The 21,474-nt window shown below is 43.8% G+C and overlaps 2 protein-coding genes and 1 pseudogene across 2 annotated transcripts; 2 read left to right on the top strand and 1 right to left on the bottom strand.

Annotated features, from left to right (window-relative positions):
- The first annotated feature begins 1,143 nt into the window (after positions 1–1,143).
- LOC120711454 (protein NTM1-like 9) lies at positions 1,144–5,570 on the top strand. The gene is made up of 7 exons (XM_039996987.1): positions 1,144–1,524; positions 2,266–2,552; positions 2,823–3,149; positions 3,281–3,571; positions 3,660–4,301; positions 4,702–4,795; positions 4,892–5,570. The coding sequence occupies exons 1-7, from the start codon at positions 1,356–1,358 to the stop codon at positions 5,104–5,106; spliced, it is 2,025 nt and encodes a 674-aa protein (XP_039852921.1). The 5' UTR covers positions 1,144–1,355; the 3' UTR covers positions 5,107–5,570.
- Positions 5,571–6,454: 884 nt separating this feature from the next.
- On the top strand, positions 6,455–10,231 carry LOC120711453. Its single transcript, XM_039996986.1, has 5 exons — positions 6,455–6,653; positions 7,110–8,117; positions 8,224–8,393; positions 8,872–9,069; positions 9,374–10,231. The coding sequence occupies exons 1-5, from the start codon at positions 6,515–6,517 to the stop codon at positions 9,980–9,982; spliced, it is 2,124 nt and encodes a 707-aa protein (XP_039852920.1). The 5' UTR covers positions 6,455–6,514; the 3' UTR covers positions 9,983–10,231.
- A 3,807-nt stretch (positions 10,232–14,038) lies between these two features.
- On the bottom strand, positions 14,039–15,054 carry LOC120711452 (annotated as a pseudogene).
- Positions 15,055–21,474: the final 6,420 nt, after the last annotated feature.

The following is a 21,474-nucleotide window of genomic DNA, read 5'->3' as shown; positions in this document are numbered from 1 at the left end:
GGGAATTTCTGCGCAGTGGCAAGCATGGCGGGACGCACTGGGAAGGAAAGGCAACGAGACCGAGTTCCAAAGCCAAGCTCCTCACATGTCACATGTCCTCAAGCTCCGTTCTGATTCTGAACCCATGGTGTGTGTGTCCGAGACCCTCCGTCTACAGAGCAAGCTTAACACATACAGCTTTTAGTCTGCATCGAGCCGCTTCCTCCTCCTGCCATTGATGACCTGCGCTGCCTAGGAGGGGCGAGGACCTTGCTAGTGAGGGATCGGTCAGCTCGATGCAGACTGAAAGTTGTCAGTGTTAAGCCTGCTCTATAGATGGAGGGTAAAAAGGACATTTCATATCCCAAACTGATTGAGCGGTGACTGGAGTAGCCTTCATGGCGTGCCATGTCACATTCAAGAATGAAGTTGGACCAATTAGGATTGTTAGGGACTAAATTGGATGTTTTTATAGTTCAAGGACCAAATTGAGCTGAGCCCCATAATTCAAAGGATGAATTTGACTGTTTTGCCAAAAAAAGACAAGAAGAAACCCTCCCAGAACAAATCAAACCCATGCATGCTGTGTTGCGGGTTGCGGCTGAATTCCAACAAAACTTCTCGAGGGCTGTGACAAATTTCAAGAGAAGATAAAAGGAATTCTCGTCAAAATCAATCAAAAGAAGAAAAAGGAAAACAGATGACAAGGAAGGACCCTCTCGCCCGGAAGCCAAAAGGCAGAGAAGGGGGCGTGGCTGTGCGGGTGGCGTCAAAAAAAACAGGACGAGAAAGCACTGCCAGAACAAATCAAGTCCATTCATGCTGTGTGGCGACCAAATCCCAGCAAAACTTCTCGAGCGCTGAACAAAACATCGCCGAGCGGAGCACTTGGAATCCCTCCAAAACGGACAAATTTGAAGAGAAGATAAAGGAATTCTCGTCAAAATCAAATCAAAGGAAGAAAAAGGAAAACAGATGAGAAGGACCCTCTCCGCCGCCCGGAAGCCAAAAGGCAGAGAGAAGGGGGCGTGGCTGGGCCCACCTGCCAGCGCCAGTGGCAGAGTCGTAATACGGCGGCTGGGCGGGGGGCCCATCCGGCACGCGCCTACTCGTACGCGGCCGCGCGCTAGTATATGCAGAGGAATTCCGCGGCGCGGTAAAGCAGAGCGGCCAGCCACTCGCTTTCTTCGCAACCACGTCTCCTCCCTCCCCCGCCGCCCCTCCCCTCCTCCTCCCCTAAAATCCCCACGCCAAATCCACCCGGCCCAAACCCTAGCCCAACCCCGCTCCCCCTCCCTCCCTTCCCATCCTCCTCCTCCCCCCACGCTTCCTTCGCCGCTAAGCATATCCCTCCCCCCGCCTGGATCTCGACGAGGATGACGGTGATGGAGCTCAAGGCGCTGCCGCTGGGCTTCCGCTTCCACCCCACCGACGAGGAGCTCGTCCGCCACTACCTCAAGGGCAAGATCACCGGCCAGATCAATTCCGAGGTCGAGGTCATCCCCGAGATCGACGTCTGCAAGTGCGAGCCGTGGGACCTCCCAGGTACGGATGCTGCTTCCGCCGAGGCTCGTGCCTCCTCCCATCACCGCTCCGATCGCCCGCCCCCCTTGTTTCCGCTTTCGATTTTGTCTCGGTTGTTCGTCTTAGACGGTGAGAGCTATGCGCAGATTTTTGAAGACTTCTTCGGGTAGTCAGTATTTCGGAACTCCTCCTATTTTTGTGCAGTTTCTGATCAGGTTGTTTTCCAGTTGGTGCCCAATTTGGGGGGATTTTGTCAGATGTTGTCGGACTCCCCCATTTCCTGGATTTTTTCCTCGCCGGATTGGAATCGTGCCATTTCGGTCAAATCCGTTCCCCGTTCTCGCGATTCCCCCTTTCTTCTCCGGGTTTCCGTCGCGACCTACCCCGCGAACCTTCCTGCTGCAGGGTTCGGATGCTCATCTGCTGAAAAGCAGAGCAGATTGCCAGCTGCAGCTTACTCTGCCTGGTTTCGGGGTTGCCTCTGCTTGCGCTAGTAGTTTCCTGAGGCGCAATTCTCTGTCGGCGCTTTGCTTTGCTGGCCCGATGCGATTCCCTCGAACTCCGCTGAATCCTTTACTTTAATCCCCGCGCCTCCCCTTTTCCGAGATGCGATTTGATTTGGTGCGATGCCAGCTGAACAAAATCCTTGACGACGGCGATGATTCACTTTGTTTACCCGCGTGTAAAACAAACTCGCCCGCGAAAGATGATGATTCCCGTTGCGTGATCCGGAACACTGCTGACGTGATTGTGTATGTGCAGATAAATCGCTGATCCGGTCGGATGATCCCGAGTGGTTCTTCTTCGCGCCCAAGGACCGCAAGTACCCCAACGGGAGCAGGTCGAATAGGGCCACCGAAGCTGGATACTGGAAGGCCACAGGCAAGGACAGGATCATCAAGTCCAAGGGTGACAAGCGCAAGCAGCACATCATTGGCATGAAGAAGACCCTTGTGTTCCACCGCGGACGCGCACCCAAGGGTGAGCGGACAGGGTGGATCATGCATGAGTACCGCACCACCGAGCCGGGGTTCGAGTCTGGCGAGCAGGTAAATCTCTACCGTCTGGTTGCTTCTCTTCTCTGTTTTGCTAATGGTTGTTAAGCTCCGTGGTGGAAATCTTCATAGTTTATTTTGAGTATGAGAAATATAACTGAGAATTCTTAGAACACGTCCCTCAAAGATACTTTGATTTCAGCTGGTAAAGATAGCTCTAACATTTGTTGCAGTTACAGCTTGAGTTTGTAGGAAATTGGTGCTTTGTGTCTGATGTTCAATTGTTATTTCATTACCTGACAGTTATGTATCTACTGCTTTCAGGGTGGTTACGTTCTTTATCGCCTCTTCCGGAAGCAGGAGGAGAAACCTGAGCGCCCTAGCCCAGATGAAGTGGATAGGAGTGGCTACTCGCCTACTCCTTCTCGCTCGTCACCTGACAACATAGAGGTGAATGAGGAAGCAAACACACCATTAAACAGGGAATCTCCAGAGTCTGGTCTGCATGAAAGTCCGATCGAGCTGCCAAAATCTGTGGAAACCCATGCCATGCCGATGACGAGGTGGCTGGCGGACAGAAATGATAACTTGGTGGCTACTACAGCGGATGTTTCCCGTATGCCTATTATTGGACATGCTAATGTACCTGAGGTGAGCACAAAACAGTAAAAGCCTATTACTCTATTAGCATTCGGCATTTTGCTGCATAATATCCATCCTGTTACAATCCTAGGCACTGAATTTCTTCTAAGGACTTTTGTCATATTTATAATTGCGAGCAGGTTGATCCTTCTGCTGGTGCTTCAGCTCAGTTCGTTCATCCACAGAATGGGAATGGTGGTTTTAACAATTTTGTGCCTGATATTGCCCCCAATCTACCGCATGGAAATGCATTCTTCTCTGATTTCCAGCAAGGAGCTTTTGATTTTGATGGCAACATGAATCCTCCCGATGCCCTCGATGCTTTCTTGAACCAAGCACTTGTTGATCCTGATGAACATTCATCAACAACATCAAAAGTTCAGTATGACTCGGACATTCCTATGGAATTTGATAACCACGGGGTTGCACAGGTAATGGTTTTCTATTCTTACTGAGCTTGGCACCTGATGTTTAGGGCTTGGTAAATGCTGGCATCCTTATCTTTTGCTATCTTTGCAGGGTGAAGAATGCTGGTGGGCAAATCTAGATTTCGTGCTAGATGAGCCAAACCCTCTGAATTCTCAATATGAGAATACACCATTGCTTCATTATGACATAAATGACCAGGATGTACTTTCGGTGGACTCTGCTGCTGATTCCTTGCATGAACTGTTCAATAACATGGAGGATTCAAGTGCAAGGAGGGCTGGAACTGGGATTTCTCTTATGCCCCGGCAGTCACAGCCCTCTGTGCAGCCAAACTCCGTGTTCACTAACCAGGGCACTGCAACAAGAAGGCTCCGGCTACTGTTGCCTACTGATTTGGAGAGTGGCGAGAGCATAACTAGAGATGAGAGTGAAGATGAAGTATCGTGCATTGTAGATGAAGTATCGTGCATTGTGACTCCGAACTATGTGAATGAAGCTGCAGATAAGGATGTGGTTTCTGATGGAGATGAAGCTGAGTCAACAGGGATTGTTATTAGAAGCCGGCCTGCTCCAAGTTCAAGTTCAGAGAGTTCATTGACCCAACAAGGGACTGCAGTGCGAAGGCTGCGGCTGCAGTCACACCTCAAGACAGGACCATGTCCGAGTACTGATGATACTTCAAGTTGCATCATCAATGAAACAGAAAGTCACCACAAAGCAGAGAAATCTGAGGTGAGGGACCTTGTTACTCTGAAATAAGGGTCTGTTCGTAGGGGCTAAAGTTGAGTGCTAAACTTTAACACCTATTAGCACTCGTATATTTGCTGTAGTTTTTGTGTCTTGGTTAAACTTTAGCCCATCCTATTAGCACTCCTGTTTGGATACATTAGTGCTATAGTTTAGCACTTTCACCCATTAGCACTTGGATCCGAACGGGACCTAAAAGAACATTTGTTTTTTTCTGTCATTAATGAGCTAACCCCAGGATATTCAATAGATAATTTTACTGAATGTGTAATTTATTGAATGTGTAGCATCTGTTGTGCAGTGTTTTGTAATGAACTCTTTTGATCCCGGCTCACCTGTTTTAGCAAATGATATCGTCTAACTTCTCTTTCGATTTTTTGTCCAGATTGTAGAAGATGCAAGTACAAACTTTGCTGAAACTGTTGATGGTATATTGGACAATTGCGGTGATAGTGAACACAAGAACATGCCTGAAATTGGTAATAATACAGCTTTGGAACTTGTGTATGTTGTGTAGCTTTGTGATCACTAACTTCTGCTTTGTTAAGCTGATTCCATATGTTGCTGAACTGCAGTTGCTGAAACAGCTATTCCAGAAGCCAAATCAGTTCCAAGGCTGCGGAAAGCTTCTGAGAAGAGCGGGAAGGATGCTATCAAGCAGGAGGATGGTCTTGAGCCCCACGTGAGAGCACCAGCTCAGAAGGGGGGCTTCCAACCTTACATGGTCGGGCTGGTTCTTTCGGTGCCCCTGCTGTTGCTTCTCTGTGTCCGGGTGTATGGATGGATATGAAAGATAATCCCGGTGCAGTGTAGGGTAGTCATGTTCTGCGCACTCAGGTTCCCAGTATTGACCTGGTGGTGTGTTGTCATGTGTACATAACTTTGTCTTAACGGCATGGGTTTATAGGGCCGTAGTACATCCTGTGTCTGTTCTCTTGGCAAGCAGAGTAAGCTGAAAATCCAAAAAAAGAGGTAGCACGTTAGGAGGAAGAAAAAGAAAAAAAAAAGAACCATTATTAGAGGCATAGTACTATAGTAGTAGTACGTCCTTGTTTGTTTTTTTTTCCAGCTGTTGCCGCAGATTCTGGTGAATTTGTGGTAGCTGTTGTGTAGTTGCAAGCCATGCCCTCGGCTGCTGGCTTTATTTCCTGATGTAATGTAGCAAGACCCTGTTAGATAGGGCGCTGAATGTCTGATGAACCTTGGTAATGTCTTGTTAATGTAGATAGTCCGTGCAAAAGTTTCAGTTCCTGATGATGGTGTCTTGCTGGTCGTGGTTTCTGTGTTGCTATGTTGGTACCTGATGAGACGGGGTCAGATGAATTTGTATTCGTGGTGAAGAAATGCTATTATCTGTGTAGGTTTGTTATGAATTCTGCTGATGCTTTGCGCATAAGGTGGCAGCTGAAGTTCCATGCAAAATGTAATAGAGGTTTTGTGGATCGGGTTTGTTAATTGTTTCTGGTTCTGTGCTATAATAAATGAACAATAAGTAGAACGCAAAGTAAATCGATGGTCGAAAAGTTGGAATGACAAGTAAATAAAGATGTGTTGTGACGGATGGTAATCGGAAATCTTCACTCTAAATCCTAACCCAAAACAAAGCAGCCTTTTCATTTCTCCACCGAATCTATGGTTTCGATGTGACAGAGGATTTTGTGGTTGGCATTTTCTAAATCACAAAACTGCTACAAAGCTTAGTTTATTTGCTTCCCAATTTTTTTTTCTAAATCAAAACATCTAAAATGGAGGTCTTGCTTGAATTTTCATTGGACTGTACAAGAATTACGTTGCAAATTTCACAGGGACTGCGATATGTACGGGTGCGTTGCTGAGGTATACATTTTTAAAAACGAGAATAAAAACCAACAAAGCCCATGGAATTTTTCTTTAGAATCCCTAATCCTTTCCGACAATAGTCTCTCTTTGGGGACATCCTCTAATCCTTTTCTACAATTTGCAATTACAGGCTCACCATAGCTCGATGATATAATTTAAACTTGTTATTGATTTGATTATTCCCTGCGAATTTTATCCTTCCTTCTCGACGAAGCCTCCGCTCCGGAACGCGAAGAGGCGGAAAGTCCAACACCCACGCCCCTCCACTTCCCCGAAATTACCATCCCGCCCCTCGCTACTCTCCACCACCCCATCCCACCCTGCCTTGAGACCGACCGAACCCACCGGCCTAGCCGGCGATGCCCTCCTCCTCCTTCGCTGGCGCCGGCGCCGGCGGCGCCATTCCCAGCGGCGCGTCGTCCACGCTCTCCCCGAACGCCGCCCCCTACACCCTCCTCGCGCGCCAGGGCCGCGCCCCTCCTGGGCGCCTCCAGGACGGTAACTTTCTTTCCTCCTCTCCCGTCCCCAACCACTCGTCGCTGGCGCCCACGGAGCTATCTATGCCTCTTGGATGGCATTTTTTTTTCCTAGGCTACTTGCTCTTGCTCACGTCCTCTCGCGCTACCCGATTACTTTGTTGTTCTGACATGTCGATTTGGTGCGGTGGCGTAGCGAAAGATTTTGACCTTGTGGTTCTTGCGCTTTACTAAGGTTCGCAGTGGTTGGCCCAAGGTTGAAGCAGCACTATCTGGCACGTAGCACTCATTATCAGAGAAATTATATTCGTTGTTCTGTTCTTTAACTTCCCCCTTTCAATAGTTTATCCTTGCTTGGCTTGAACTGAGTCGGCATCAAAGTAATGTAGATGATGTAGTACTGCCTAGCTTAATACATGTGTTCCCATTTATTTTTCTTATGCATTGATGGTATTAATTGTGTCTTGTGGATTTGTAGGTGTTGCTTCGAGGTTGATTGATGATAACTTTGCATTGAATGGAGAGGTCAGCAATGCATACTCGGCGTCGTTGGCAACCCACTTTGGGACGAAGCCGAGCGACGCTGTTTATCCAAGCAATGCACATGGAATGCGCCAAAGTCAGCCAAGCTCCTCACGTGGAAGTCCTGCTGGTGTCTATCCATCTCCAAGTTCCTCAGATGCGGTAGTTTCAGAGTCATCGGTTACCATAGCTTCCAATTTCAATCAGCGCCGAATTCCCATGACCTCAGGGAGGGTAACGGTGACGATCAGAAGCCCTCTGAACAAAACTTCAGAAACTGACAACACCAGTTTTGGTTCTAGCGAATTGGCTATGAGGCAAAATGATGAATCTAATAAAGAGACTAGGAAAGTTGTCTCCTTCCGTGGAAACATAGAATTCAGTAACCCTACTATTGGAAATGGCACTTCACAAGGCACCATGATTTTCTCGAAAGAGCTAAATCCTGAATTCAGTGTGAAGCCTCAGGGACCATCTGCGTGTGCTAGCCCATGTGTTACAGCGGCTGATGACGTCAATCCTGATCCATCAGAGTGTTCTGTCGATTCACCATGCTGGCGAGGGACGGCTTCTCGTCCCTCTCCTTTTGACGTTGAGCAAACATTAGTTGCCCAATCTGTGAAACAAGAATCAGTGGCTTTTGATGCAGGCCAGGAACAAGGCTTTAGCACTGCTTGTGAGGCTCCAACTAAACTTTCGCATTTGGTCGCTAGCAAGAATAAGCAAAACCATTTACAATCGCATGCTGAATTGGATCTGTCCAGAAAACCTGGAGACATTGGTACAAACCTGACACAAGATTCCCATGGGAAGGAGCTCGAGTCTGTGAAACATGGTGCAGCAAAATGCAATGCAGAGAAACACTGTTTAGAAGTGATAGATGATGACATAAAACGATCTGGCCTAAACTCTGCTGCTCCTGACTTTATTCCCTTGTCAGTTAGGAAATCAAATACCAGCAATGGTCTGTCTAACAACTCAATCAAAATGTTCTATATGATTTCACCTGGTGCGCCGTATATCGCATTAATTCCTTCTTTGGCTTCTGCATGTATTTGACACTGTTACAGGTTCCTTTTCATCTGGAACGAACATATCAAGAATCCTGAGGGCGATCAAGAGTATGTCGGAGCTGTTATGTAATAATTATTCTGATGAAGTTGAGCTAGAGGAGCATGACTACAGCCTCCTCCAATCAGTAATTGAGAATCTTCAGAGTTGTCTTTTTAAAGCAAGAAAGGTGCACCCCTTTTTGCTATTTTTGTCAAAGTCTTGTCAGTTCAGGATTCTGTCAATTGGAAATACATTCTGTCGACCATGTGCACAATGTGCACCCTTCAGTTTTCCTGTCCTGTTTCTCCAGCTTGTTTATTTTGAAATGAGAGGGCAGGGTTAAGCTAAACTATTCTGGTTTATTCTTATTTTTTCTTTAATATGAACCATATTTGCCTTCTGGTGCTAAATGTTATTTACCAATGCCCTCTTATAAGGAATAACTGTGAATATTTCATTAACCCTATTTGTGTAATTCTGTGTATTATTTGTGAACTACTGATTTCTGGTTCTGTGAAATTTTGTTCCTCTTGAGCTGGATAAATCCTTAAATATTCTCGGTGCTGCCACTTGTCATAAGCATTTTGAAACTGGAAAGACCTGTACTCTAATTGCACGATTTGATTCAGTGATGCAATAAGCCCTTTTGTTTTGGATCTTCCTAGGTTCCTGTTAAGGGTGTTTCTGACAAGGCTGGAGGACTAAAGGCTTGCTACTCTCAGAATGCAGTTTCAAAATCTGTCACAGGAAACTACAATGGTAGTTGCACTGCTGATGATGGAAAAGGCATAATTATCTCTAATATTGCTGATTCTAGTCGGTTGCTTGGTGAGTTAAGGAAAAAGTGCGTGACTGGGTACCAGGTAACCTTTTCTACACATTGTAAGACAGCTTTCTTGTTTATGAACATGCAGAGTTTCTTGATATATTTTGTCTCTCAGTAAGTGGAAATTACAAGATATGTGGTGAAAGCTGTTTGGCAACTTTTAGAATGATCATGTAAAACAACTTGCTGTTAGCATTCTCTTTGAAAATATCTTATGATCTTTTTTCCTATTTCTTTTATAACATTACGATCAGACTTATCAGGATTTGACCCCTGAACTCACATGCAAATCCAGTAAAATTATTGCTTTACGCTTTCTAACAACCTATTTTATTGAACAGCCTTCACTCAACAATTTTCCAAAGGAGCTCTCATGCGAGGAGGATCACTCACAGGCTCTTATCTATAAAAAATTGTGGATCGACGCAGAACGTGCAAATTGTGCGTTGAAGTATCAATTGAAACAAACTCGTTTGGAAATTGACCTAGAATCTAGCAGGGCTCATACATGTGATGGTCCAAGAATCCCTCCTTCCCATCTAATTGATACGGGTAGAGATCCAAGTAGTTCCTATGGATCTGCCATAACTAGCCCACTGATGCTCGAGGATCACCCCTGGAGGAAGAGTCATAACCTTTATGCTGCCGACCGCATTCAGTCAGGACACAGCAGTGTTCTATCAAGGTCAAAAGGTCACATAACCGTGCCAAATAATATTGAGGATGAATATTTCCTGTCAGGCTTGGAAGAAACTGGCGTGCACCCCCATGCTCATTCTGGTCTACTAGTAGCACCAAGTAGGGCTCACAGAGGATTGGACGCAAGCACTTCAGATGGAATGCCATCACTCTCACATATCTCTGGAAGCGATGGCATTTTGTGTGAAAGTTGTGAGTTTGGATCTTCAGATTGGGAGCATGTGCTGAAGGAAGAAATCGGCTCAACCTGAAGGGATCTGCCAGCCAGATGCATATATAGCTACTGTACATATATGAGCAACCATGAATCCCTAGGCATTCAAGGCCTATTGGTGTATAACTAGGATGAATTGACACTGCTTTGCTAAACGGTGCTGCTTCAGTCTACGGAAAACTAGGGCGAACAGTGCTTATAATTCCTAACTTGGATCAGTATGCTAATGGTCTATGCTGCTAAGTGCAAATGATTATTGTCATTGAGAACATATGCAGTTTGTTGACTCTGGTGCTATACTAGGATTCATATACGCAGCAAGTTAGCTAGATTTAGCGATTTAGAAGTCGGTTCTAGGTACCTGCTCCTAAGCTAGCAACTAGTCTCTTTCTAAACAGAATACTCCCCCGACGTTCATATTTCAAAGTACAAGGCAAATTAGTATTATAAAAAAAACAAACTTCATAAATTCTGACCAACAGTTAGTCAATTTATATGCATGATTAGTATATGAAAGTTATATCGATAGATTCACATTTCGCATATATTTTAATTTGTATTTATGTTGTACAGTTGATAATTATTTTAATTGTATGAGTAATTGATGGTCGAAGTGTACTCCTAAAGGCTTTCCCAAAGAATCGAAAGGAGCAGAAGGTTTATAAATGCTATGATAATTGATAATTACATGAAAAAGTCAAACCTCACAAAGCAAAGTTTCAATCACTGCCCCCATTAGATAATTTGATTCAGTTTGACCTTACAGTTGATTTTTTAATGGAGTATTTAGTGTATGGATCTAGTAAGGCATTGTTAATAGGAGAAATCCTTTTTTATTGATAGACTGGAAACAAGCTGTTGATTAAGTTTAAGGTGTATCCAATTGAATGATTAATACAATAATAAATTCCTTGCTGAACTAATAAAAGGCGAACAGAACAATCAAAATGCCTCTTTGGGAACAGGATAAAAATTCCAGTATAAGATAGTAATTTTGATCACTCTAGTATTTTTTATCAAAAATAAAAGGAATGCCTTTAGATCATCACTTTAATTAATTTTGGCAATGATGGCAAACAAATATGGCTGAAATCTGTGGAATGGTTTTTACATGCGTGCTACATAAATGAAATATTAATTCATGTGGAATGCCCAGTAGTGAGGTTCTTTGGAGATGATCATGCACAACCAATTTAGGTTTATTTACAATGCACACTTCGTTCCTGTTATCTTGTCCTGAATCGATTATGATCATGCACAACAAATTTAGGTTTGCAATCCACAATGATTTTTTTTCTAGAAGCACATGGAGTATCCATATTGTTATATGCATGTACTTGAAATAAATGTGAGTGAAATGTATGAACGATCCAAAAATTGACAAGGTTATGCCACCACACGCGGAGATGAAGTGTACTGAAACAAGCACTTGTATGCATAAATGCATGCATGAAAACCTATTTCCAGAAGCAAGTTGAAAAGTACTATTCAAATTTATGTATGTTCTTTGAGAGCAACCATTATTAAGTACAAAAGGTTGATTGTTTAAGTTTTGGTTGGAAGGAGCATGTGATAGCATAAAGCAAGGATGATCCTATCCACTTGAACAGACTTACAGTTTTACTAATCTGCAACTTGTAGCCATGTGTTAGATTGTTTAATTCTCTTTCGGAAACAAGGATTAGTTTGTTTAATCGTGCCAGGTCGTGTTGTGTCCGGCCTAGTCCCTGAACAGTACTTCAAACGTGTTTTTTTTGACACGTACTGCAAACGTGTTGCCAAAGTACAAGCCAGCCAGAGTGATGCATCTGAATTGGTCATATGGGATGGTGTGCGTTCACATTACATCTTGGTAGTTTCAGAATTTCAGTTCTCCTGTCAAGATGGTTTCTTCGTGAATCAACTTTATTTTGTCATCCGTGATTAGAAAATCAATCCACATATAAAATAAAGTTGACGGGCCAAAATGCATACTTTGCCTAAAATAATCCCGCCTCGCTATCTATAACCCTTTTCCACTCAAATAATCATTATGGAGTCCAAAACCCTCCACAAATCCACAATAACATTCAGCATCATCTTTTCCCCAACTTATTGGATTCTCTAATGTGAGCAACTTAGATGAGGTCAAATCATAGCAAAATTAGGATATTACATGCCTTAAACAAATTTTAAAAGAGAGTTAACAGCATATACAAGCTCAAGTCCTATGCAATTTGTATATACACACATGCCGACTTGATGTGCACTTCGTGTTTGTATAGATAAATAAGATGCAATTGGTGACTAATAAACTAGAACAAAAAGATGAGAACATAGAACACACAGTACTCCAGATTAATACGTGTATAGTCACATTATTGCAGTCTCTAGAGCTACAAGGCCCTGTATGTGCACCATGTATATATACCTTGATGATTTCTAATTAACAAATGTATTCTGAGATATTTTAGAACATACATCTATAGGTCTACATGATGTCTTTTCATGAAGCGCATGACAATTTTTCTGGGGAGGAAATACAAAAGATTTGTGTACTACCTTATTTAATATATTAGATCAATGCAAGATATATGCATCAGTTCATGTATATGTCATCACATAATTCAGTGACCTACTAGTAGCAATGTTTTAAAAGCTGCTCGTATGCAGAAAAAAGAAACACCGAACTTCTCAGCGTATTTGTTTGGTCGACAAAGTTACAAAAATCATTAGTTGTTTCATTCAAGCTATAAGATATCATGGATGAAGACACATTACAACATCATTGAGATGTGATTTGTGGTTTATTTTCATCCATCCAATTCCATTTCTCAAAATATACTTCACTGTTCATAATAAGATGCATGGTGGCAAATTCAAGTTATATTTCCAGAGTAAACAAGGATAACCAAAGGCGATGGAATGATCGAGTTGGAAAGGTTTACTACTCGTACTTCTAATAATGCAACTTGCAGACTAACTTTATGCTATGTTTCACATGGAACACATATGCTATATATATGGCATTAAAAACCATGAAAAAAACATTTCATTCTTCTCAGTTCATCCAATCAATGTACACAGTTGCTTAATTGCCAGCTAAATGTGCATAAAATAAAGCAGAAATAATCAAGGCCTTGAATATCAGTGATTAGGATATACTCCAATAGTTCAATCGTAATTTGAGAACTTAAAATCATTTCTTCATAAATCTCAAAGCCCCAGCTAGCTAGATACTCAACTAGCAAACTATAGTCAATTACCCTCTTGGTCATAGTCAACTGCACCAGCAGGAACATAGTTGAAGAAACAAGAACAAGAACGAGGAACCAATGCATAGAACAAGATTGAGCAAGGATCTAATCTCCATTAACTCATGCAATTACCTAAAATAAATCATCATCCCAATTTGAACCAAATAAATACGACTAATCAAGATTCAAGGATTAACCACTGTGGATAGATAGGATTTGCTAGCTCTACCTATGGTGTAAGCTTTCCAAATCGCCATATCTCCCTCTCTACACCGTTGCTAGCTGTCACCGTCGACATACTCCACTTCGGCGGACGCCGATGCCGCATGTGTCGTCGTCGCCGCTGCACTCGACATTGAACCCGAAGAGCCTGAAGCTCCTCGCTCCTGCTGTGGGTCCCAGCCCATGTTTTCAAGTCGTCCGATTAATTGCGATTAATCGCCCAGGTCGGTTCTCCAAGTCCGACCAGCACCACCGACCCGACCAGAGCGACCAGAAACCTGGTCGTCCGATTAGTCGTCCACTAATCGCGATTAGTCGGTCGACCAGGGCATTTCTCGACCAGGGCAGGACTCGATTATTTGTGTGTTTTCAATTATTGTACTGAACTATTGAACTTTGTTTGGTTATGTATGCTGCATTGCTGCTCTAGCAGTAGTGCTCTGTTATGGTTTGCTAAATCTCTACTGCAGTACTCCTTGTTTAATATTTATCAAGGCAGCATGAAGGTTTCTCACTTTCTCCTAACAACTTCATTTTTTTGTTTCAGCAGCAAGGATTCAGCAAGAAGAATATGGAGTTTTGGACAAGAAGCTGGAGTTCTGCAGAGCAAATATCAAAAGTAAGTCATCAAAACCTACAGAATTGCTTGCTGTATACTATATTGTATATATATAATTATATATACACTATATAGTATATACTGAACATGTAGACATATGGACGATTAGGGAACGATCAGGCTCGACCAGGTCGACCCGGTCGTCGACTAATCGCGATTAATCGCCTGGTCGGTCCTAGGCGACCAGGACCGACCAGCCGATTTGAAAACATTGGTCCCACCTCGATGCCATGGCCGGCGGGGACGGGCGTCGTGTCCACGGCGACCATCGTTGCACCCCCTCCGACGACGGCCCCCTCCGACGGCCATGGGCCACGCCGGCACAGCGGCAGCATCGCCGAAGCTGATGTCGCGGCTGCGGCGCTGGCAGTGGCGGTAGTCGATGAAGTATCGGCCGCCGGCGGCGGCGGCGGCGCGGGAGAATGAGACGGTGTCCCCCGCGGCGAGCCGCGCGGCGCGGACGAAGCGGCTCCACCCCTTGGACCTTGGTCATGACATAGCTCTGGCTGCTCCCCCAGTAGGAGTACCGGAACCGCCACGGCACGCCGCCGCGGTCCTCGAAGCACAGCTGCGTCCCGGCGCCGGCCGCCGGGAAGAACCGCTCCGCGTGCTGCTTCGGCACCACCAGCCGGTTGAGCTTGCCGACGTCGCTCGGGGTCAGCACCTTGTCGAACATGTGCTCCCGCCGCTCCATCACGTGGCTTGGCTCGCCGCCGCCATGCTGGAGATCTTGGCCTAGAGCTTGCTGCTGGCACAAGTCGTCTTCTTGCTCTTCTTCTTGGTGTTCTTCTTCTTGAGTGTCTTCCACCGTTGTGCCCAAGCTCAGGTCCATGTACATGGAACAAGATCTGGGAAATGTTTTGGGGGAAGTTTTTTTGGATCTATCTGAGGGGGAATTTTATCTAGGGCAGATGATGAAGCATGGGTGCATGCAGCTGAAGACCTAACAGAGCTTGATGGTCTTGTCTAGCTCGCTATATGATCTGACCTCTTGACGAGTAAGAGAGTAGAGGGGAATATGGCTAGAGACAGGAATGAGCTTGATGAGAGAGATTCTTGAGAGAGGGAGACAAGAGGAGCTTCTTGCAAGGAGGGGGAAGAAAGGCCTGTATACTTGATACACTAATCAAATGTGTTGAGGGGGACAAGTGGGTTTGTCCTTTCTGCAATTGGCAGGGGCAGGCCAGGCAAGGTATGACTAATATTAGTAATCAATCAGCAACTAATAAACAATTCCTTCAACTGTTCAGCACCACTAAGTGCTGACTGAATATACATCAACATACATGTAAGCATGGTTTTATGGTTTGCAACTTGTTTCTGGGGCAGGTCATGTCAACTAAGGATTCCTCTTGGAAATTCAGCAGATGCAGTTTGCTGGCCCTGTGTCAACTTGTGGTTATATATTTTGTGGTGAGTTGTGTGGGATATGCTACCAGCAGTCTTAGAAAACTGCAACCAGGTTGGTTCAGCACTTCAGCCTGAAATCATAAACAGAAATGAATAGCAGCAGCACATAAGAGGACATAGGTAAAAAAAAGTACCTTGATTTGGGTAAAATGCTGATAATATTTTTTTCCTTTTTTGGGGTAAAATGCTGATTATTTGACAATCTATGGTCCCCCATTCATGTTTAATTAGGTATTTGATTGCTTTGGTTATAGTTAAGTGTACTGCCACAACAAGTTTCCCGAGGTCAACAACTGTGCATAAATAGACAGAAGTTGATAGTTATATTTGGTATAAAGTCGGCAAGTTGATCTGGTAGCGTCATCTGCCTAGTTTCTTGTGGCGTCAGCTCCCATGCGTTTTATTAACGTATGAATAACCCCATGGTTTTCATTTATTCCGTAGCTATCAGGGTGATTTTAACAGTAGAAATTAAGAATCCCCAGATGCCGCCGAATGGCATTTGCATCCTTAAAATGAACATCAAATTTATATTGTCAACTTTCTATTCTGATCGTGAACATTGTTTCAAAATTCTCACAAAGAACTGGTCCAAATCTACAGGTTTCTTGGTCCAATTCATATTCGACTATTCTATGAAGGAAAATTAGGAAGAGGGAGTTCCAAACAATTTTTATTCAAAAGAAATAATTAATGTCTTCAGGCCAGTTTATCCAATTTTTTGTACTATATAATTTTTGTTTGAAACAAGTCTAAATTACTCTCCTGAACTATAGTCAAAGTTTGGATAATCCCTTAAACTTTCAATTTACCCCTAAACTATGCAATTTAGTCCATTTTACCCCATACAATAATTTGTCTTTTTATTTCTCCATAAAGAAGTTGAAGTTTAATTTCAAATTTTGAAGCGTATTAGTGGACATCATAATGCATATTAAAAAATTGTTTTAGATTTTTTTCATCATTATTTTTTATATAATTTTGAACTCTAATTATTAATTTATTATTAAATATCCTAACCTGTCAAAATAATGATAAAAATTATGATGTATTTTTCTAAGAACATCTCCAATAGTTTTTAATATTTTTTCCCCAAAATTAGTTGTTTGACAACTCCCAAATAGGTATAGGGAGGCCAAAAAAAAGAGTCTATCTCTAATAGTTCCCCATTTTTACTTCAAAATTGAGAAGTTGTGGCCTCACAAGGATAATTCTGCAGAAAACGGTGCGGGGGAGGGGTGATCGGGAGGGGAGAAGCGGTGCGTATTTTTATGCACAAGGGAGATCAATTTGCCAATTGTTAGGAGACAGGAACTATTGGAGAGTGTTTTTTTCTTTTTTCCAAAAAAGCAAGGATGGAGAAGAGAGATTGGGAATTGTTGCAGATGCTCTAAGATGTGTTATGATGTGTACTATCATGTTGTAGAATTTCAGCCTAAGACTCCACCTATGCATGGAGAAATAAAAAAATAAATTGTATTAGGAGATAATTTGAACCAAATTAAGTGCATAGTTTGGGGGTAAAATGAACCAAATAATAATTTAGGGGATTGTCCAAACTTTGGCTATAGTTCAATAGAGTAATTTAGATTTTTTTACTTTTTATTTCTACCGAGAGTTAATATAACAGTAACACACTTGATAAAGTAGCTACGTGCTAACTGCTGTGCCCTCTTATGCACTGTAGGTGCTAGTTGGACAACAGCTAGACCAAACGCCAATAATCATCTCGATCAGAGTTAGACATGCGGATAAAATGGTTAGCTATGCCAAGTGGGATGTGTGGCTATAGCATTATAGGGCAATACTGCTCGAGAGACTAGGTCAACTGGATCTACTTAACAACACTTCTTTATGAGTACGTTGGCATAAGATCATCGATTCGACCAAAGATTTCCTTTTTTTTCTGGAAGGGAAAGAGAGATTTGGTCACTTAGAGGTAGTAGTTATACAATGTTCTTAATAGATGGGCCCTGAATCTCAGTTAAGCGTTGGTATCAGGCAGGTGTAAACTGTAAATTATATATGAAGGAAAGAGTATTAGCATTACCAGAGAGAATATGCAGGAGTTCCGCATACATTAGTAATTAGTTATTCAATTTTGATAAAAGACTAATGATAAAGCAGGTAAATTTGGCAGAAATAGTTCATATTCTGGTTTCTCTGATCTTTTTGTCAACTATTTATTGTTCCATTTCCTTTCACTTCCCAATTGAGCTAAACCATGGCTAGACTGCAGATGTCATGCCAAAAGCTATTTTTGTTCTTTTTTTCATATTTTCTTTTAGAAATCCCTTGATGCAACTGATACTTGATAGTAAACAGTATCCCTTGGTAACAGCCTAACAGGCAATTATATGCACGGCGTGATCTGTTACAGAAAATATATGTTGTTGCAACTGTAAGCAACATGCACAATTATATGAGTCATCTGAACTGCCTGTCAGAAAAATAGGAACCATTTGAACTGAAGCCCTGCCATGTTTGCAAGTGGACACCTTGGGCCCTTTTGATCAGGCAAGTGGATGACATCACATCTTCGATGATCTGTCTGAGCATCCTTTCAGCATCTCAAACATAAAAGCGAAATAAGCAAGTGCCAATTGAGAGTAAGTTCCATACATAGTAGGCTCACCAGTCAGACATAAAAATTCATGGAATGGTGTTGATGACCAAAATTGGCAGCAGTCTAGACCGACCGATCTGACCGGTCATCCCAGGCGGTCTGACCGGTCTGAGATGCTGTAGCTTCTCCGGCAGGGCCGACCGGTCTGACCGGTCTAAGTGAAATCCGAGTACAACTAGATATTTTAATAGATTTAGATCTTATAATAGGATTTTTTGCGGGGCAAGTCCACCCACCCTATAAATATAAAGGGCCACGGCCGATTGAGGGATCCAATCGCATCTATTAAACACATTTTATTTTTTATCTTTTCTTCCAACCCTATGTGTTGTTCGTCTCTCGTCTCCATGGCGTGAGGTGTGAGGGGGCGCCCTATCTGACCTGCCGAGCCTAGGGCAACCCAAGGTGCGCTTGCCCTGACGGGGTCCCTCCCGGGCGAGCGTTCGTTGGATCTTCGTCGGGCTCCCCGGCGAAACTAGTCTGACCGGCCACCAAACCGGTCTGACCGAATCTTGCGGAGGTGCTGCAAGGAGCCCTCTGCGAGGTGCACGTGACGTGCTCGTGTGACGGCGCGTTTTAGCATCAACATATTTTTTTGGCGACTCCGCTGGGGACGAGAATCTGGCCATTATGGTCGATCTATCAAACTACAGTGACATGATGGTGCTTGAAGGATTGCCTGAAGACCTACGTAAGGGCGTCAACATAAATATGCATACTCACTGTTATTGGGTAACAAAATAAGGTGTCATCATGATGAAGATATCTGTCATCAACGAGTATAGGATGTTCGATCTACCAAAACACTGTAAGTCCACGGTTAGCTTTATAACTAGTTTGCTTAGTTTTGTGGATGAGCTGATTAATAAAAAGAAGAGTGTAGATTCAATTTTCGTTATTCAAAAGTCGGCTGTTGAGAAGCCAACTAATAATCCTTGCAATGATTTGCCAACTTGTGATGTTGTTGGTCATGATACAATTCGGCCGTTCCAAGCCGAAATTGTCGAACCAAATTCCCCTAGCAAGAGCACAAAGAGTAAATCTAGTACTTCTACGCTCGGGAGGGGGGGCAACAGAACAAAGGCAAAGGCGTCGGTTGCACCGCAACTGGTCTGACCGGTTCTCCGACCGGTCTAACCGCCTCGTCTAGGGTTTTGCCAAATAATTCAAAACCTAAGATGTTTAAACCCAAAAAAACCCGAGATTGGTGTTTGGAAAACAGTTGAAGCCAAAGGCCGTAAAAAACATCAAAAGGAAAAGCCGAAGCCTATTCATAGAGAGCTTCCGGCTAAATTCAAAAGGCAAATTAATGTCAATGATGCTAGTCGGCCTAAAAATTTCAAAAACCAAAAATTGCTTCAAAACAAAAATTCCATAAACAAAATCGGCAATGGAATAATTTTCCCACATCAATGCCGTTTTCATCATATGGATCACCTATAAATATGCCATGGGGTGCTTATTTTAGTATGCCTTATTCTTGTGCACCATGGTTTCATAATTCATATATGCCGTCTCTTTCTACATATTTGTGCCCAAATTATATTACCTATAGGGAGCTGGCAATGAGTAAGCCATCACTTGCCAACAATGACCGTATTGATCATAAAAATCGGTCTGTGCATAAAAAGAAATGTAAGGTGATCAAATAGGTTTATCGTGTCAAAAGAGATGGTAGATTAAATAAAAATTCAGATTTGACACTAGATAGAGAAAAGCCGGTTGTTGAAAAGAAATTGGTTGGCTCAATTGATAAAATTATCCCCAATAATGATCGTGATTCAAAAGAAATAGTCGAACAATGTTTAAATTCGGCTGGGGGGCAAGAGCAGAAGAGAGACGCCAGGTCTGCTGAGACCGGTCTGACCGGTCTAGAAACCGGTCTGACCGGTTCATCTGGGAGTGTTGTTGAAAATCCCAATAACAAGAGCAAAGCAAGGCCGAGCTTCAAGGAGCTCTTGGCCAAATATGAGAAGGAAGGAGCTGCCCAAAAGCAAAGGAGACGGTCAAACAAAGTCAAAGATGTGAAGTCAACATCAACTTCTGGTGAGCAATCAAACCATCGTCCATGTCAAGGTAATTGTGCTGCTATGCAATATTCAGGACCTGTTGCTCCATGGTTTTGGCTGAATCCTTGTTCTTATACGCCTATGGATTATAGTGGGATACATATGCAATCTTATTTTATTCAATATCCTCCTATATATCTAAATTGTGATACATCAAATGTTGCTAGCAATAATCTGGTCAGAAATGATTTATATTGTAGTAAGGAGGGTGAGAAGAGCATGAAGCAAGATTCAAAATACTTACAGCCGAGGTGGTGTCCTTCAGGCTTATCTCACACTCAAAAAAGAAGGTTGCAACATTTACGCAAGCAAGAATCGATGGAACAACAAGTGGAGGCCAAGCCAACAAAGTCAGCAACCATAAAGGAAGTTTGGAGACCGAAGCAAATCATTTCGTCATCAGCTTGAAGAAGAAGCAAGATATGGCCGATAATATATTATCGCCCTTAGTACAAAAAATGGCCGATGTATTCTGTCGTGGCTCTAGGAAGAGGGCCACAACCGGGTGGCGTAGTGCACCCGCCTAATCCCAGAGGGTGGTTACTCGGGGAAGTGCAAGCGATTACTCAGATCTCCTCATGAAGCAAGAACACAAGAACACTCGAGGATTTAGGGTGGTTCGGGCCTCCGGAGCGTAATACCCTACGTCCACTGAGAGGTGTATTGCTCTTGTGTCTGTGGATGAGTCTATCCTCTGCCTCCAAGTCTTTTCTTAGGCCTGAGTTCTTCTCTAACGGGCGTCTTCCTTTTATAGCACAAGGAGGACGCGTACACAGGCGTTGGACCCCGACAGGTGGGTCCAACAAGGATGTATAGTCTACCACGAAAAAGATATTGATGGTGCTATAGTGATGGAGAATCTCTTGTCTGATACGTTTCATCGCCCTGTAAACTCTCTGACCAAGGGGGGTCTTCACCTGTCCCATCGGCGAGGCGCTCGTTGAGGCAGTGTAGGTTGCGGCGTAGACCGTTGGGTCTACCGCGCAGGCGTTATGATGGGCAAAGCCGAGCTGTCGTGTCTAACTGGCGTAGCAGACTGACGTGCGTGGCATGGTCGGCGCCAACGGCTGCACTGTGCGCCTTGGTAACTCGCGATCAACAGTACAGTCTGGCAAAATTCGCCTCGGGCTCTGCTGTGGCAGAGCGCACTTACGTCTCCCGCATTGAAAGCAATAGGTGGACGAGTCTTCCCGAGGAAGCTTCATGGCCCCGCGCGTGCCTGCGCCTGCGGACACGTGGCAGCTCCGGACCCCCCAGGCGGGGTGTCTGTTCCCTCCCCGCTGTGGGGTCCGGATAGTATATGGGGGTCCGGGACCTCGTGAGAGGTCCGGGGCCCCCAGCTGTTTT

This window comes from Panicum virgatum, chromosome 6K, assembly GCF_016808335.1.
Source record: "Panicum virgatum strain AP13 chromosome 6K, P.virgatum_v5, whole genome shotgun sequence".
NCBI lineage: Eukaryota > Viridiplantae > Streptophyta > Magnoliopsida > Poales > Poaceae > Panicum > Panicum virgatum.
This window is presented reverse-complemented; position numbering and strand designations above follow the sequence as displayed.